Source organism: Bombus affinis, chromosome 4 (assembly GCF_024516045.1).
Source record: "Bombus affinis isolate iyBomAffi1 chromosome 4, iyBomAffi1.2, whole genome shotgun sequence".
Lineage (NCBI taxonomy): Eukaryota > Metazoa > Arthropoda > Insecta > Hymenoptera > Apidae > Bombus > Bombus affinis.
This window is the reverse complement of record NC_066347.1, coordinates 15,871,576-15,890,167: the sequence shown is the minus strand read 5'-3', so window position 1 is coordinate 15,890,167 and position 18,592 is coordinate 15,871,576. Positions and strand designations below refer to the sequence as shown.

At 33.9% G+C, this 18,592-nt stretch overlaps 1 protein-coding gene across 1 annotated transcript in view; it reads right to left on the bottom strand.

Annotated features, from left to right (window-relative positions):
- LOC126915410 (protein fem-1 homolog CG6966) overlaps positions 1–10,748 on the bottom strand; it is a 38,651-nt gene extending 27,903 nt beyond the window's left edge. The window contains exon 1 of the mRNA XM_050720073.1: positions 10,262–10,748. Within this exon, the coding sequence (XP_050576030.1) occupies positions 10,262–10,333 (72 nt within the window). The 5' untranslated portion in view covers positions 10,334–10,748. The remainder of the gene's footprint in view (positions 1–10,261) is intronic.
- Between the last annotated feature and the right edge of the window lie 7,844 nt (positions 10,749–18,592).

Below are 18,592 nucleotides of genomic sequence, written 5' to 3'. Positions count from 1 at the left end.
TTATGGCGATATAAATGATGGTATGGCAAAAACTCTGTGTTTAAGATAATTTATATTAGTTTAATAATTGATAATGTTACGCTCAGCAATTTGTTATTATTCGAGAAATTAACGAGAATAAAAATTAAAAGTGTGCCGTATCTTACGTATTATAAGTCAAAATAACTAAGCAATAATCCCTAAGCTCCGAGTAATGATCTTCTATCTCTATGAAAGCATCTCGACAAATAATTCCTATAACCGCGATTAATCAACGTCTAGTTCGTTTCTTAATGTACGTATAACGCATTATATGCAATACGATTAACTTACTTTTATTATTACTCATTTCTTTCAACTTTATCTCCAATTAAGTACAAAACAATCTGTAAATAACTTTGAATAGAATATTGAACATTTATATAATTAAAAAATAAGAAACAAAAAAAGAGATATTAACATATCGAGCTAAATCGATCCGAGGCTTTGCCTCATCGATTAAGTCTATTACAACGGCTGACATTGATGTTTCATTGATTTGAAACAAAAATATATTCAATGACTATCAGAAGTCATATAGACACGTGCATGTTCAATTCGAATTAGATATCTAGATATTGGCTATAATGATGTTCTATATATAGAGTCTGTTATAGATTTTACACTATCCTAATCAATAAACAGATACAAAGCCCAACAACACGATGATAATAGTTACTATCTAATCTAGACGAACGGTACTTTAGAAAAGAAATTTTTTCTGACAAAAATTTCTGAAGTAAAAAACATACAAATTTATCTTTTCACGTAGTAAAACGAACTGACGAAGTAAAAGCTTCATCCGAGAGAGGAACAAAATCTTTAATTCACCAATTGTATCTTCTTAATTACACGACGGATAATAATTTAGTACACAATGCTACTTACACGTTACTATCAACATCCGTTTGATTAGATAAGGATTACATATTACAATCTCGAATGAATAATGGAGAAATGAAAAGAATATAAATCTTCATTATAACGAAATACGAAAAAATGTTGTAGCAATGATTTATGATGTACTTACGCATGCTCTGATCTGAAATACGAAACTAATTTAAATATCATTAGGTGAGATATCTGGTAGATACGAAGCGACTAACAATCAAACAACATTTTGTCTAATAATCCCTGATTTATTTTCTTCTTATATGTACAAGTACATAAACAATTCATGCGATAAATAACTAAACAATTTAGTGGATTTTTAATAAACGTTATATATTTTTTACAATGCCTTTCAAGAGATTAACGCTGTTGCGTTTTTTCGGGGTGGTTTTTACCATTAGGTAACTACCTGCTTTCTCCGTAATTTGTAAGAATGTACAATAGACCTAAGGACTGTTTGTTCAAAAAGATTTTCCCGATAAATACGATGCCCGGTTAAACCTTTCCGTTTCGTGAGGCAAAAATGATATCGGAGTGCAAAAATCCAGCAACCGTAACTCAGCTGAATTAGTATCAACGTAAATAAATTCGTATACGTTTTATCGTCGAATAATCGATCCGAAGGCAACAAGATGTTGCTCGAGATTCTTCGTAAAAATGTGGCGAAGAAAAACGTAAAGCTCGCGGCATCGAGGAAGAAAACGTATTTTTGTGTCGTAACTGAAAGTTATTTCGGTAATTGGAACGTTTAGGCGTTACACATGTGCACAATCCTAACCTAGATTTTATACTGTCTTGTCCGCTGCTGAGGTGATTCGCATCCGTATGAAATGTGTTTCGAAAGCGGCGCTGAAGACGAAGAAAACATAACCTTGCAACGGGGATTTGCTGAATGGTTACCGTTCATTGCGATCTTAACCTATTTCGCGACCGAACAATTCTCGATCTAAGTGAATTTCAATGAGTTGCCTTTGCTACGCATTTTGCAACGGTCTATCTACGAATCAGATTGGTAATTGACAAAGTTACAGTTACGATACTAGGTCGATATCTGTTTTTATACGTTTTCTTATCTTATCCTGGTTTTAATCTTGTTTGGGTAAAGTGGGACACGCGGATAATTTATTTCGCGTTCTCGTTTTAGAATAGAATAGTCGATTCAACGACCAATCACTTATCGAATATATATTTTTTAGGCAAGCTCCTTGAAATTTTTTTTTCTTTTTTTTTTTTTTTTAAGCGATGTTTCAATTAAATTTGATTCGATTGTCGTGGCTACAAGCAGTCGAAGAGAAAAGCAAATCTTATTGTGACCGTGAATAGTTCGAGGCAGCTAGCCAACATTAACGATTTCTTCATTGGAAATGTTCATAAATTTCGTCTAAAAATAACGCGGTTGTAAATTTCTGCATTTGATATCAGCTATAATACGTTCGTTTTTTAACATTTCAATCTTAATATATACATAATTCTAATTAAAGAATATATCTAGATTCAATCAATTAATCAGATTTACGCTTGAATACACACCTGGAATATTTAAAAAATTATTTTAAGATACGAATGGCACGAAGAAAAATTATATCTAGTACTGATGTGACATGTGTATTTTGAATAGGAGTAGAAAATTAGTTTTTACTAAACTTATTAGAATAAAATCGCGAAATTATCTTAATTAACTATCGTTTGTAATCTGATTACAAATATTCATATACCCATAAGTACAAGTAGAAGTAATTCAAAGATAAATTATTCAGTAACAGGAATTTTTAATAATTATCGCGTTATGACAAATAGCTACATATATTTTAATTAAGCTTATTCATAATATCTGGCAATCTACGACGAAGAAGGAAAAGAACAAAAGTCAAGTCACGAAACAAACGTGACTCAACGAAAATAAATATCTATATTAATCTTTTTATGATATCATATCGAATTAACAGAAGCGCGAGTGAAAATTAAACGTTTCCTCAAAAACAACTTTTGTTTACGTTTCACAACTTCGCATTTAATTGGATACAGTTCTCGTATGGTACAACTAAGCATACATTTGCAACAATTACGCAATATGATGAACAATTTATTTAAAAAAATAATTGCACTGAATTAGAGACGTTAGAGTATCTTTCGTTTTCTTATAAAAAAAAAAAAAACGAGCCGATCAAAAGTCAAATTCATCAACTTTTTCTACTTTATTTATGTATCGTATGCAGGTGTTCGTATCATTATCGTGTTAACATGATAATGATAATGGTAATGGTAACATTGTAACGTGCTATAAATTCATAGTCAAATAATATTCGTTCGCAATAAAATTGTGCACTTTTGGATAAATAAAAATAAATCTAATATAAATTAAGTAAATTAAATATCGGCGTTGCGTCTTTGTTGCCGCAACCCTGTAATTTCTAAAATTATCGCTCTAAACATCCCTCTGGATGGTGCAAAATAAAAAATCATTTTACTTCTTTCAGAAGAACACTATGTCAGTTTTATCCTTGAATTAACGTAGCAAACTTACAACAACAGGCAAACGTGCTGTATATCTACATATTTTTAGCGACAAAAGCATCAACATGGTCGTCTATTTTTCCACATGCAATCTGAACTGAATACCCCTGAATATTTTATTCGCAGTAAAACGAGCCGGTTTCTACGTACGCCGCTCTACGATCGGGATTGTGATTTCAACGTGATTACCGCTGTAGCCAACGATCGGTCAAGAGGTCTTCGTGAAATCAAGATCCTGAGTGTAGTGAAAATTGGTGTCAGCCTTGAATCACAAGAATTGAAATTATGTAATTTCCCACCACGCGAGAAACTGGCATAAAATGTGCTAGTTCGACAGCTTGACCACGTTGCGTAATTTGAACTCGACTATTAAGACATTCATTCACTGTGTATGAAGAACACCGACTAAGAAATTTTAGATTTCAGTTTTACGTGGGTTGACTCATGGACAACGAGTTATTAGAAGATGAAACTCAAGGCAATATATATATTTTGATGTCTCAATATTACCGATTTATTTCTTCCCTTATAATTAACCGTAACGTCAGCTTTAAATATACTTAAACCAATTACCTTTACATAGTTCAATCAATGTCGATTTTATTTCTCTTACAGCTTTTATAGTATTATATTTCACTTTCGTGGTAATTATCAATTCGTGACGAAGTAAGCTCATACGTTACACTAAACTTCGCGTTTTACACAAATTTTTACGAAGATCGATATAGTAATACACAACCGTAAACATATAGACGACAAACATATAATCAACAAAGAAAATTCAAAGTTACGAACAGTACTTTACTTCGAATACTTTGAATACTTTTATATTGATTTTGATATTCAAATTCCTCAGAAACGCATAAATATTCACAACCTAATAATTATATCGTAAATTATTTTGTTCGTAATAATTTAGGAAGTAAATGTTTCTAAATATTACATGCCAGTGTAAAATTTTCATTTTGTTATCGAGACTGCAAAATATTCTTTTCAAAGCATATTCAACACAAAACAAGCTATCTGACCTAAGGTTTCGATGATAACTAACGATTACGTAACGCGACAATGCAATTACTGGTAATCTTCAAGGAAAGGAAAAAAACGCGTGACAAACGGGAAAGCCGTGTTGTTGTACTCGCGCAATTAAGCGTGGCTCGTCGCAATTTAATCAAATAATCGTATTAAGCGCTTTTGATTATTTTCTAATAACTTTAAGAGTGCTGTGATCTTATCTATTATACCATTTGTCTATATAGTATTTCGTGTGATACTACTTCTAGTATATGTTTTCTATTATTGTAACGAGCAATGGACCTCGTCGTCCGCTAGAAACACAGCTTATGATCCACCGATGAGTCAACCAAACCAAACCTAACCCAACCGAAGATTGAACGCGTGCTGCAGTAGATCTTTTCCCATTCAATCTCTCTCACACAGGCGCGCGCTCACGTGCGTACACACATATTGTTATATATTTAGAATTCTATAAAAAAACATTAAAATTCTTTTGATTTTTAACGAAATAGATATATAGTATCTACCGGTGTCAAACGTACAGCGATATAAATATTTTCAGATAAATTTCTCACTTCGTATTTCAAAAGCGATATCTACAAGAAATTTAGGTAATAACATGAATACGCGATATCAAAAGAATTTTAATAGCGATATTTATTGATATTAAAATATTATTAACCAAAAGAGAACAGTACATCAAATGGATACTGTTATAAATAAATTCTTTGAAGTATCGCTTTTTAAACATCTATAATAATTACTATTTGGAATAAAATTTGAAATTATCGATCAATACGGAAAAGTCTGTGTGGAAATTTTTACGTATCAGTGAAAATACGTTTCGGTTTTTGACAATTTGTCGTAGTATAAGAAAGTTGATAAAAAAATTAAAAAGCTGCAAAATGGATACACGTGAAGCTGTAATCGAAGGAAAGAGAAAACGACTTGTTCGTAACTTTATTTCTATGAAAGCGTTAATAAATGTCAACAACTGACATTACTTCGATGAATATTTACATAGAAAGACAGAAACGTTTTATCGGTATAACCGAAAGGTCAAAGATTTGTTTCACCCACGAATCTGTTTATTACATCGCAACATTTCAATCCTGTGAAATTAAACGCCTCGTAACTAATAAACAGTTGATTTAATGATCAATTTGCTACTTAATTTTCGATCAAAACACATAGATATTGATACGGATTTACATAAAATCCATATTGTTAACTGCACGTTTTACGCAAAACCAGCTTATGGTTGTTGTATCGTACGTTCACATCCAAATCTTTGGACCACTTTTTGCTTTTTGAATAAAATAAATTTTTTCGTACATTTTTCTGAGAGACATGAATATTATAATTATAATACTGATCTTTAAATTACCTTATCAGTACTTAATTACTTTATCAGTATCATAGAAAATAATATTATGAATAAAATATTCATTTAATTAAACAACTTATTTCTTTGGAAACTTTTTAATAACGAATATACCGCGAAAAAAGATATTCTGACTTTCTCGATCTCATTTCCCAGCATTATTTTGACTGATTAAATTTGTTGCATTTAATTAATTATTTACGAATCACGAATAATAAGAAACCTGTAAAACATTTCGATTGAAGCGTTACGAAAATGAAACATTGTAGGGAAATATAATAGGGAAATGGCGTGATAAAATACACGTTGAACGTAGGTATTTGTGGAAACCATTGTTCAATTTATGTGAAGCTTTAGACAATCACGATCGATGATATGTAGTCGGTTGGAAGAAATCAAATGACAGCTGCATCCGCTTGGTTTCTAAATATTCACGGCAAATACACCATTTATCGCCTACGCCTGTGTTTCTGCGTAGTACTGTAGCCAAATATGTTGGAACACAATCCAAAACAAATACATAATCTATATTTAGCAAAGTTTGTAACATTAAATTCACGATATTTCATTATTAGTATTTTGACACCTTCTTATAAACCTAAAATTATAACAGAATTTCATAGATCCACATAAATCTTCTTCTCAATATTTAGGAAATAATTTATTATGTATATTCCAGGAGGAAACAATCGTGTTACTTTACTAAAGCTTTTAACAATCTTATTATACTGTGAGGAAACCAGAACTAAACCAGATATTAATAAACATAAAATGTTGATTTGCAAACCTATGAGATAAATATAGAAGAATTAGAAAGAGATAAATAATTAAACCAGATATTAATAAACATAAAATGTTGATTTGCAAACCTACGAGATAAATATAGAAGAATTAAAAAGAGATAAATTTTAATATCTAATTGGAAGCTGGCGTTCAAGCCATCCGTGTATCAAGAGCAAACATTATTGTGCAGAGTAAATTGATTGCTGGTTCGAAACCAGATCGAATGAGTTTGGCACTAGACAGGCAGGAATAATGTACGCGACGTGTTAACACGAGCACTATAACAATGTAGCCGCGATAACTACCGTATTAACCTCACTAAATTATACATTGAATAGCATTTAAATTTTCAAGCCTGATCAATATGTCGACATTGACCTCTAGCAAGAATTTTCATTCCAAATATGTAATTATGGCCTTCCACAAATTATCGATATCCGTGTGGCTAATCAATTCTACGATCCGTATATTTTAATCGACTTTCAAAACCTTCCAGTCGGAACCGACTAAAATAATATATGCGCAAAATTTAATTAAAATTGAGAGTTGGTCTCTTGAACAAAAATCCACTGATCTTTGAAAAAGTGAGTGATAAATTGTTGGAGACAATTATAAATTATTTCTAGCAATATTCTACAATTACGCTAATTACCTATCGAAGAAAGAAAGAATTGCAAATTGATATGACAACATGACATTTTAGTAGCTGCAACTCTATAGGTTGATTCAGACAAGGCGAGTAGTTTAGCCAAGTAGGAAGTAAAGCCGAATTTACACTGTTTCACTATGGATGATTCACCGAAAGACGTCGCTTTCATCCTAGTCCCATCCGCAGTGGTCCTCCAATGTGAACAGTGTAAATTCGGTGTAAATTACAGTACGAAATTGGATAAGCTTTAAAGCGAACGTAAACTAAAAAATACAAGAAATATGGAACACGGTTCATTCACGGAAATAAATGAACACGGTTCATATCAAACGAATAAATACGTATAAATATAAATTTCATTTATGTACAACAACATAGCGACTTCTATTTTATATCGGAACGATTTTTCCTATCGCGTTAATGGAACGTAAGTGGAGCTGATATTTCTATTAAATCAAAAAATACTTTCTCATTCGTGATTTCCAATAACATCAACAAATCCATATAGATGACAACGCTAGCCCCTTTCTTACCGAACTGATTCCCTCCCACGTTTCAACTTTACTCTTATGTATTTTCGATGCGTTACAGTGAGAGTAGATATATACACACGTACAAAAGGCACGTAAGTAATACGCGCGGAAACCTAACCAAGCAGGCTTCCCCATTAGCGTCTATGGATGTCTCAACCTACTAAATATAACTGCTGCTTGTCGTGGCTATTTCCTACTTGAGATACGGTCACGATAGAACTCCGTTTATGCAAACACGTGAGAGAACAGAATCAGAGGAATCTGATAACCGAATGATTCCGATAATGATAGTTCACTAGCTATTCCCTTTACTGTCCCTTTTAGTTCTGATAATAATTCATGAAACTGAAGTTGAGCACATTTATGCGCTTTGTTAAGTTGTTTCTTCATTGAATTCAACTATTCTTTATCTAGCAGACGTGCAAATTGTTCTAACACGAACAAATGGTTGATAAAATATATCCAAAACGTTGTTACTTGCTAGCCCATAATGTTGCAGGGGAGAAGATCTAAGCTATGGAACACTTAAATATTGACACTTTCTCTTTCCTTAGTCAAGGGTAATGAAAGTCAAAGGTCTTTTCCAGGTTTTCGGATTTATTCTATCGTTATTCATAAAAGTAAATGCAATAAATGTAAGTTTCAATTGTTTTAGATGTTCAAACTTCTCGCTGTCTTTTATATTTCTACGAATAAACGTAAAGCAAGAAAATCCGAATATCTGGAAAGATCCCTTGATCTTCTTTACCATCGGCTCTGGAAAGAGAAAGTGTCAATACTTAAATGTTCCTTAACTTGTATCCTCCCCCCCTGCAACATTATGGGCTAGCAAGCAATAACGTTTTGGGTTTTTTGTACCTAGTATATTCTGATTTTCTTCGTGCTTTGTACAGTTGTCAACCTGGACGCAGGTATCCAAATTTTGAGTCCATTGTGCCTAGTATATTCGGATCTTCTTTGTACTTTGTAAAACTATCGATCTAAATAAAGGTTCTTAAATATTCAGAATGTGCTGTAAACGTGATTAACCTGAAATCGCTCGTAGTATCTTCTCACGCAAAAGTACATCGAATTTATTTAATGTTCCTAGAAAATGGTTAACTTATTTGTACACCATTTGACATGTTCATATACTACGATAAATGTGAAATAAAAAGAGTTGAAGATTCTTTCTCTTGATTGTAATAAGTTTATGTACAAAAAGGTGGTGAATCTGATTTTTCTCCCTTTTTTTTTTTTTCTTTTTTGTTTGTTATCGCGTTGCGTGTCCTGCGCGCCAGTCACCGAGTAAGATGAGAACGCCACGAATTGGTAGAAGGCCAACCACATTCGAAGTTTCATAACACGTATGTATGCGGTCGCACGCACACGAGATGTCATTAAAACAGCGCGTTGCTATTTCGAATAAGCGTGCGTGGCCACGTAAAAACGTGAGGAAAACGAAAAAGAAAGAGCATACTCAGCTCGGTAGATTTATTTTAGGGGCGAGAAAGTATTCGACAAAAATTCCTTTCGCCGTTCAAATGCGACTATGGTTATTTGTACTTAAAAGAAATTAAATTCAATATAAAAGTATTCGACATAAAGTAATGATAATTCATTAATTTCTTAGTTATGTATCTAGAAATTTGAATAAATTACATGAACTTTGTTAAGTATTAACATATATAAGTATCTTAGATATTATTAGACGTCGTACCGAAGTAAAATGTTTCGTTTATCAATAAGATCGTCTATTATACGTATTATGTGAAAGAATATGTCTTGAGTATAATGAAGTGAAATAAGGGTAAATTATTCTATATAGAATTCACTGATTTTGAGGTTAACTTAATCGTCGGACTATTTATACGGAAATTCATTCATTTTTTGTTAGGGGTTTTCTGACATGAATTCTAATAAATCATTGTACGAGAATGTAAATTACAAAAAGTTTTTACATAAAAACGTTGGCTTGTATAGTTAGAAAATTAAGAAACAAGAATTATAATTTAAAATTTATAGATGCAACACAGATTTAATTATTTTTGGTTACTATGAACTTCACTTCTTCGAAACATCAAGATCGTAGATAATATATAAAATATATCTTACTCTTAGAAAGATGTACAAGCAATACAATTTTTAAGATATTTTTATACAAATTTAGTAAGAAATCTATAGACGCATTCTTGTACAAAAATATATCTTCTCAAATAAGGCATTAGTATTTAATTAGCGTAATTATTCGCTACTAACCAGTAAAATGTTTGTTACATTAATTATCCTAATATATATCCACGTACTTGTAGTTCGAATTTATTTATTTATAAGCACGATTATCTATAATAAAAATAGGGTGATATTTTTACGAAACCTAACGAAAAAAACATTCCTTTTGGACAGACATGCATATACGACGAAGCGAACTGTAAAATGTGACTATGGCACAAAATAAAATTTACATATATGGAAAATCTGGTAAAACCTTACCTTCAAGCGTGCCAATTTGCCTTCTCTCACAACAGTGTACATGACCTTTTTAACATCCATTTTCACATACATAATATAATCCCGTTGAATACGAAAACACTATTCGATCCTCGTGTCGTAGTTCTTTCGACTCGGTACTGAATGACGTACCTCTTTGTTCGAAAACACAGTAAATGTGTTGAATAGTCTTTTCTCGTTCGTCACTTGCGATATCTTTTAACGAATATGCGGAACAACGATCTATCTCACGGCGAGAATAACAGACGAATGAAAAAGACCCCGAAAGATACACGGTCACCGCTATTGCTTCTCACTTCATGAGAACAATTTTACAGTTAGATACGCACGCGCGCATGCAACACAAGCATTGGATCAATTCCTCTCTTCAAGTGTCTTGTTTCGGTCGTTTTGCGAACGCTTGTCTAGTTTGCTCATCAGATGGCGATACCTGTACTTTCACTTCGACAGTTCGTCAACAACTGAATGCAAGCTACCAACTACGCTGAATCAATCGTGTTAGTGTCAGCTGTTGGCTATTTCCATTTCTCTTTCTTCCTTACTTTTAGTTTAATATATTTGAGTTCAGTCATATTTAAAATGATCTATCGCACATTAGAACATGTAATATATGAAACTTGATTTATTAAGTATCTTTTATGACATATATTATTATCATATATCAATTTACAGAGAATAAAGATTTTTTGTCTTTGTTGATATCTTCATAAGTATGCGCTAGATTCGTCTATATTAAAATGCGTTAGTTCGATCATTTGTCAACAGAGGACAGCACAATATAGGGTTTGAGAAAAATGTTGATAAATAAGATCCACTTTTTTGAATTTAAATGTATTGCAAAAAGCGAAATAAAGAAAATGAAATTCATAAAGTATTCATTATAATTTTTTAGAGTATAGTTTCTAAAATAGTGACAAAAAATTTGTTGTCAAATAATATACTTTGTATCTTCCTAATATAATCAAATACAAATACAATAATGTCATCTTTTTTATTTAAAAGACTTCAACAAATTTATAAACACTGAAGAGTATCTTGATTACTTTTAATTTGTTATGATTTTTAATTCATTATTAATATCTTTTCATAGAGGTTATGTTACCAAATTTATTGATTATTGATCAATCAATTATAGAGTGTATATATGTATGTAGAATTAAAAATTCAGTGTAAAAATGATATTCAATTGCTTTCATATCTGTTATATTTATAAAAATCATTAAAATGAAATGTTGAATGCACATAATTTCATATTTATATATTTATCAAAGTGTTTACATTTTTATTAGGTAGACATAATTAGTCTGTAATCACTATATTAAATCTTTCACCATTGAAAAATCATAAAATAATGCAAACTGTGATCTTGCGAACTGGTGTGAACTTAATCATAAAATCATACCTTTTCACCAACATAAATTTTTAATACAAATATAAAACGAGATGTAAGAACTTTATATACAAAACAATGTCTTATTCTCTATCACTTTCTTCGCCCAAAAATTTATTATTATACACCTAATGTGCAAAACATTTAATAAAATTAATAAATTGCATACTATTTATATTTTATTCGCGCACACATTTTTAACGATTCGATTTCAATATGTCTTCTTGTATAATTCGATAACTGAAGTTGTTACTTTGTATGCATTAGACAACACGATTTGCAACCTTCAGAAAAAAAAGGAGAAAGAGTAAAACAGGAGAGCCAAAAGAGTCGTTAAGTCGGCACTTCACCCTCGACTTTAACGCCTCGAAGTGACGCACTCCTGCATCAAGTACGTTTTAGTTCGTCCTATATTTTCGTCGATATCGGGGGCCTTACTTTATTCCAGTCTCAACGCTTTCGACAGACTTACGTCAGTAGCCTTTGAACACACTACCTCGACTTTCTTACAAGAGAATATTATTAACGAAATGATGATATTTGTTCCTGAATAATTACGATTAACCCTAAACTATAAATCACTGTCGAACATCCTGCTTATGTCATTTCAATACATGTCCTATGTATGTACGTAGTTAATAGGTTAGTTTCGATATTTTTTCTAGAGCAGTTTCATACGAATAAAACGTAAAACTAATGATAAAAATTATAAATAGAAGTTATCGTAATAAGTAGATTTCATTTAAATGTATACAATTTATATGATTTATACTTTTATATATATGTAAAAAACTCATATTTTTAATATTTTTTAATAGGTAGGCTCATTTATGTATAACGATGAACAGGAATCACATATATAAAGGTTGGGAAATCAAAATATGTATTACTTTGTATCTTATTCACGATACATACTTTAGGTTTACATCTTTGGCTTTTACGTACATAGTTACAGCAAAGTCTACTGTACTGTAACCTTCAATTGCTCGAAAATTATTCTGTATAAGGTGAGTGTAAAATTTGATCATACATATATACAAAACTTGCTTACAAGTCTATGTCATAAGATAAAGAAAAGAATCATTACAATAATCGATCCTAGATTTATCTTTCATTGAGACAGTATGTAAAATAATAAAAACGTGTAATATATGTACTACAATCTTGTACAATCATTGTAAAATGAAATTTTAAATCAGGTGATTATTACTATTTTTCTATTGCATTTGAGATGTAGAATATCTCTGTAAAATCTGTCATTATATATTTCAAAAATCCTTACTAAAATATTATAGTATAAGGTAAAATGATTTTCAGGTATTTTCTATTTTTTAACATTTATAATATATTTTATGTATGTAATTAATATAAAAATACATTGTTTCGTATCCTACTAGAGATTCATTAGTGTTACAGCACTCTATAGAAATTAATGTTAAAGACGCGTACGATTACCATAATTCAGGGGATCGCAAAAACGAAGCCGTGCTACCAAACGTTCCTCAATTATCGAAATGGAGAGAAGCTAAACGAGAAGGCGGCAGCATTTCGTCTTGTTGCTTTCTTTTCTTTCCCAGCTCGCGCATTGCCTGTTCATACAACGAAAGGATAGCTCGGTGTAAAAATGAGTACAGAAAAGGGCACGTGGGTGGTAGATGGGTCAGAGACAGAATGAGATGGCTGATAGATGGAAAGAGTATCGTGAGTGTGTGTGCGTGTGTGCGCGCGTTTACCACATTGTGTAGAGTGTATATGGAAGAGGCACAGCTGGAAAAAAGGTGTACACAATAAAAGCGGTACTGTCACACCAAGCTTCACCAGAGGAATGAAAAACAGAGTCACCGAGCTTTGTAAGCCTGGAATTTTCGGTGACAAAACCAGTTGGAAGAATAAGAAATGAGTCTTATAACGATAGTCTTGCTACCAGTGTAGAAGATTACATATTTGAAAATTGTAAAAATCTATTTTGTCACGTATCGCGTTTAAAGTTTGGTTCGAGAGTTTATCACTTTCGAAGAGATTGTATGTAAACATTGAGAGACTGTTTAATTCTGAGAATTCTCTTGTTTTTCTTATTTCTGTATTTAATGTTTACATTTCACGATTCGTTATTCTAACGAATACGTTCGTACGTATATTTTGCTTATTTTTGTATTTAACGACGTACGTTTAACGATATATGCCATAATGACGTATATCGTTTGTCCTTAAAGTTCATTATTTTGTAACTCGAGAGAGAACTACTCTATGATTTCCTTTGAAGACTTTGTTCGCAACGTCTTGCCATGGTAAAAACGTAAGATTGCGAGAGACATGATATACAGACCAAAGAACTGCGAAGTTATTTGAAGAGCATAACTTTGTTATTGTGATAGGACGAAAGCTTCTTAAATTATGTATTCGAATTATATATGTATATTCCGCGCGCAATCTTGCCAATCGTAACGCACGCATAATTGGTGCTTGCAAGGATTATTAAAACATAAGCAATGATAAATCCATCATAAAAGAAAATAAGTACATACTCGATCTGAACGTACGATACAAAGACTTTAAGCTGGCCTGCTTACCGCGATTTAGATCGAATCGAGAAAGGAAAGTATTACGTTCAAAGTTTGGTTTTCGTTCCCATCGTTATAAAACGAGTAGAAGTATTGTTAAGAAACATGGTTAATAAGTTATTGGGAGGAAGTAGTTGAAGAATTCTGTAACGTTTGTACGCTGATAACGCGTATAAACGAGACATGATAAAGGAATCCCTCTGCTACTTAATTACCATACGAATATTGAGCGAACGTAGTCGGTACTGTGAAAATACGATATCGCGAACATTTCAAACACTCAAGATAAGACCGTCCTATCCCATTAACCAGTTCCTTTTTTTATCTTTGACGAGAGACGTAGCTCAGGAGCGAGTCGTTCCCCGTAGGAAGAATGATTATCCGGACGGTTCGCGTGTTTTACAGGTTTTCAGAGGTTCGTGTTCACCGGAGTGGTGCAAGTTAGATATATAGACCCTTTTACGACGCCGGTAGTAGATGATTCCAGCGTGGTATACTTTAAGAACGGTAGTACTCTTTAGGGAAGCAACTTAAGGCGACTTGTGCCAACGATGCTTCCAGCAAAAATACGACAGTTTTATATTTAAAACATCCTAGAGACACGCTCCATTGTTCTATCCTCACATCAACATAATATCGTCTTACGTTGCTGCTCAGCTTTGATACATCGTCGCATGCGCTCCAGTTGTATATCGCGATACAAAAGACATATCGATTTTCTTGACATCGACTTTCAACTGTAATACAACGTATTTGATCCAATTACTAGTGAAATTACGATGGTCTTCAACATCCGTCGTTGCTTCCGTTATTAGTCACGCGATAAGAAACCAGTAATTTCGTGTGCGTACGCAAAGACGTTTACTTATATACTCCGTTGTTTTCTCTGTCACGTAATTTAAGAGGAAATTATGTAGATGTCCGGTGAACGACAGTTCCAGAGTGAGTGAGTGAGAGAGAGAGAGAGAGAGAGAGAGGAAGAAAGAAAGAAACGCGAGCTTTCGAGTTAGCTTGTTAGCTAGTTTAAATAAACGATTAATCATTGGTCGTAATTATCACAAGAATACCGGTGGAAGCGGAGTAGGAAATCACGCAGTCCCCACTATTTCATTCACAACGTACTTAGGTATCGGTAAAACGAAATCGTGCAGGCGACCAAGGCACGACTTATTATTTTAAGAAACGCATTGTTTCCTTTCTGACTACAAAACGGCACGGGAAGTTCCGCGAATATATCAGCTAAAGGTTTCCAATTGCATTTATGGCCTTTCTCTGTCTCGTTTCATCCTTTCCTCTGACTTTATTTATCTCTCTTCCCCTTTCACATGTTTCTTGTGTATACCGACAAATAGCATTTCGTTTCTGTGCACAAGTCGTTTCTTTGCAACCTCATTGCACGTTGCGACCGTGTGGGTGACCACCGGCGCTACGTAAATATGGTTATACGACGTTGTACGTTGATAATGAACGCGCGCGTGTTCGTGCAAAAGTGTAGTGGGCTGCGGCTTGCGGTAAGGGCTCGGAAGAGGGATCGAGAACCGAAGCACAATGCACCAAAGGTGGGAATGAAAGAGGGTGAGAGAGAGAGAAAGATGGAGGGAAAGACATTGTATATGTACATGTACATCTGCGTTTACTGTGTGCTCAGCGCGCATAACACACTCGTGGATACTTCTGCGACGACACTGACAGTCGAATAGGAATAAGTAAATGAGCATATATGTGTCATGTTGCTTTCGTACGTGGTTAACTTAACGAGAAATGGACAGACTTGAATGCCAGAGTATACTTTGTCATTTTTGGACTAACAACAACTAGTTTCTCTATAATATAATTTTCATATATATTACTATTATCTATTTTGTAATATTACTCTTTAACTTTCGTTTATCAAAAAATATCCGAATACTCGTTTTAGAGTAAAAAGACAATTTAAATGTAGATAGGTAGCTCTGTCATAAATTCTGTTACAAAGTATTAAATAATCCCTTGTAGAAAACAATTGTAAAGAAAAGTTACTATCCATAAGTACTTCCAGACACTTGTGTCTTTGTCAGTTTAATTTTGTTTCTTATGAAGTCTTCGTAGAATGCGGATATGGAAGAAAATGAAGACGTAGTGATTGTTCCGCACAGACGTGGGAAGGATGCTAGAATTCTTAGATGAAAAAACTGGAAAAAGTTTTGACATATATTGTATAGATCGTATACTACATTGTACGGACTAATTACGTCGTTTGCATGTTTAGTTATTCCAAATAACACACTTATTAATTCTTTATTAATATTAAAATCCGATTGATTATAAGTTATAACGTTTCTGTCTTTCTTAATTACTCTATATATTTATAATAGAACATATAATTACGCTTAAAATATATACATGTCAAGCAGTGAGACAAAAAGTTCTAAAGGTAAATTAACCAAATGTTCAAGTACTGTTTCTTTACAGTCCGAGCTATCGAACAAGCTGTCGCAATAAAAACCGTTCGTTGGTCTTAATTGGATGAGTTCGAGCTCCGAAATTATGGCGAGCAAAGTCATATTAAAGAAAATCGAAGTAACAGAGAACTTTTCTCTCTTTTAATCCGTCCTTTCAAAGCACTTTGTCGGAGTTCTCTTCGAAAAATGTCTGTCTACCGTGGCAATGTGGACTGAATGAAATCCTATGGAATGAAATCCTTCGGTACAGCGGAGGGTGTGCCTTGTGCTTCTCAAACTAGTTTTATGATATCCCACCGACACCTACCATGCTAATCCGCCCACAAAGTTTTCTTCGGCTGTTTACTCGCCTCCTGGCTGCACCTCCACCATCACACCCGCGCTCACCGCTTTATAACTGCTATCGTGGATATAACATAATTTTCCTCCTCGAAGTACGCGAATCGATACAATAAATGCAGCAGATTCCAAAGGGCGGAGTAACAGCAATTTCAGTCGGCGTTTAATCACGTGATATTTCATTTATCCGCTATATATTACTGAGGCTAAACGTTTTACGGTTATTACATTCTTGAAATTGATGTGTCAATAAACAGAATAACGCTCGCGTAAAGGTGTACTAAATGCATTTTCATATTGTCATTGATGTGTTAATATTACGACTCTGTCTGTCTTTCTCTCTCTCTCTCTCTCTCTCTCTCTCTCTCTCTCTCTCTCTCACTCACTCACTCACTCCCACATTCTCTCGTTAATAAAAATATATCACGACGTTTCGAATCTTTCCTCCATTCCCGCCATCTGCATACAGATCCTTGTTAACTGTGACGAGCACGATTCTTACGATTATATGTGTTTCATCTACAAACTGTTTCGTATTCTGCGCGATGGGAGAGAGGAATATGGGTATTGGAATTTCAGAAAGCCGAGTCGCAGGTAGACAGCCTGATTTAGAACATCCCCAGTTGGCGGGCGTTTAACCGAATCGAGGATTCATCTCCTCGCGCCCTCAAAGTGCAGCAGACACGATGTATGAGCAGTGTGTAATATGATGAGCACACACACGCTCTCAACTACGCTTGGAATATCACCTACACTATCACGCCACTTGCACCCACCTAAAGGTCTCTCCTTACATTGCCGGTTGACTCGTGTTGTCCGGCTCTAGCACTTTGACTCACTCTGTCTTTGTCCTATGCGCGCTGCCGACACTCCGTACACGCGACACACAAGCAACGTTCGGCACTTGGTTCCGGTACTCCTCCTTCTGCGCCTCGTTGCAGTTAAGTGTAAGCAGGACAAGCACAGAGAGGTGGTCTCTGTTGTTCTACCGGTGGCTGAAGGAACGCAGACGCGACGATCGCGGTATACACGGTTAAAAGTGAGACGAGCCGAAAACGAGAGGGTGAAGAAGATGAATAGAGACGGAACGCGAGAGACATATGTATGACAAAAGATAGGTGCGAGCGAAACAACGATAGCGATGATGCGGTGCACCTGTAAGACAGAGGTCGAAAGTTTGGGGATGGAACGAATAAGTGAGACACAAAATGGCGGGAAGAGGTAGAAGATCAAGAAACACCGAGGTGCGACAGAGATCGCACGATATGTCGCATCTACTGTGTGTGTGCGAGGAGGATGGCAACTGGGAGGATACTAGTACCGAGTGCGAGTGAGATAACCAAAAGCAGGGGTGTCGATAAAGATTTTTTTAAAGTGAGGAATTATGTGTCGAGCAACCGTGACAAAGGGCGCAAATGTAACAGAAAAGCCGGATATTTCTACGAATTAAAAGATCTAGTACGATATCCGTTACATATTGATTACATACATTACAAAATAAAAACACGCGTAAACACGCGTTAAAAGTTAGTAGAAGAATTATATGAAATTAAATTGCTTTGTTTCTTATGCGAAATATGAG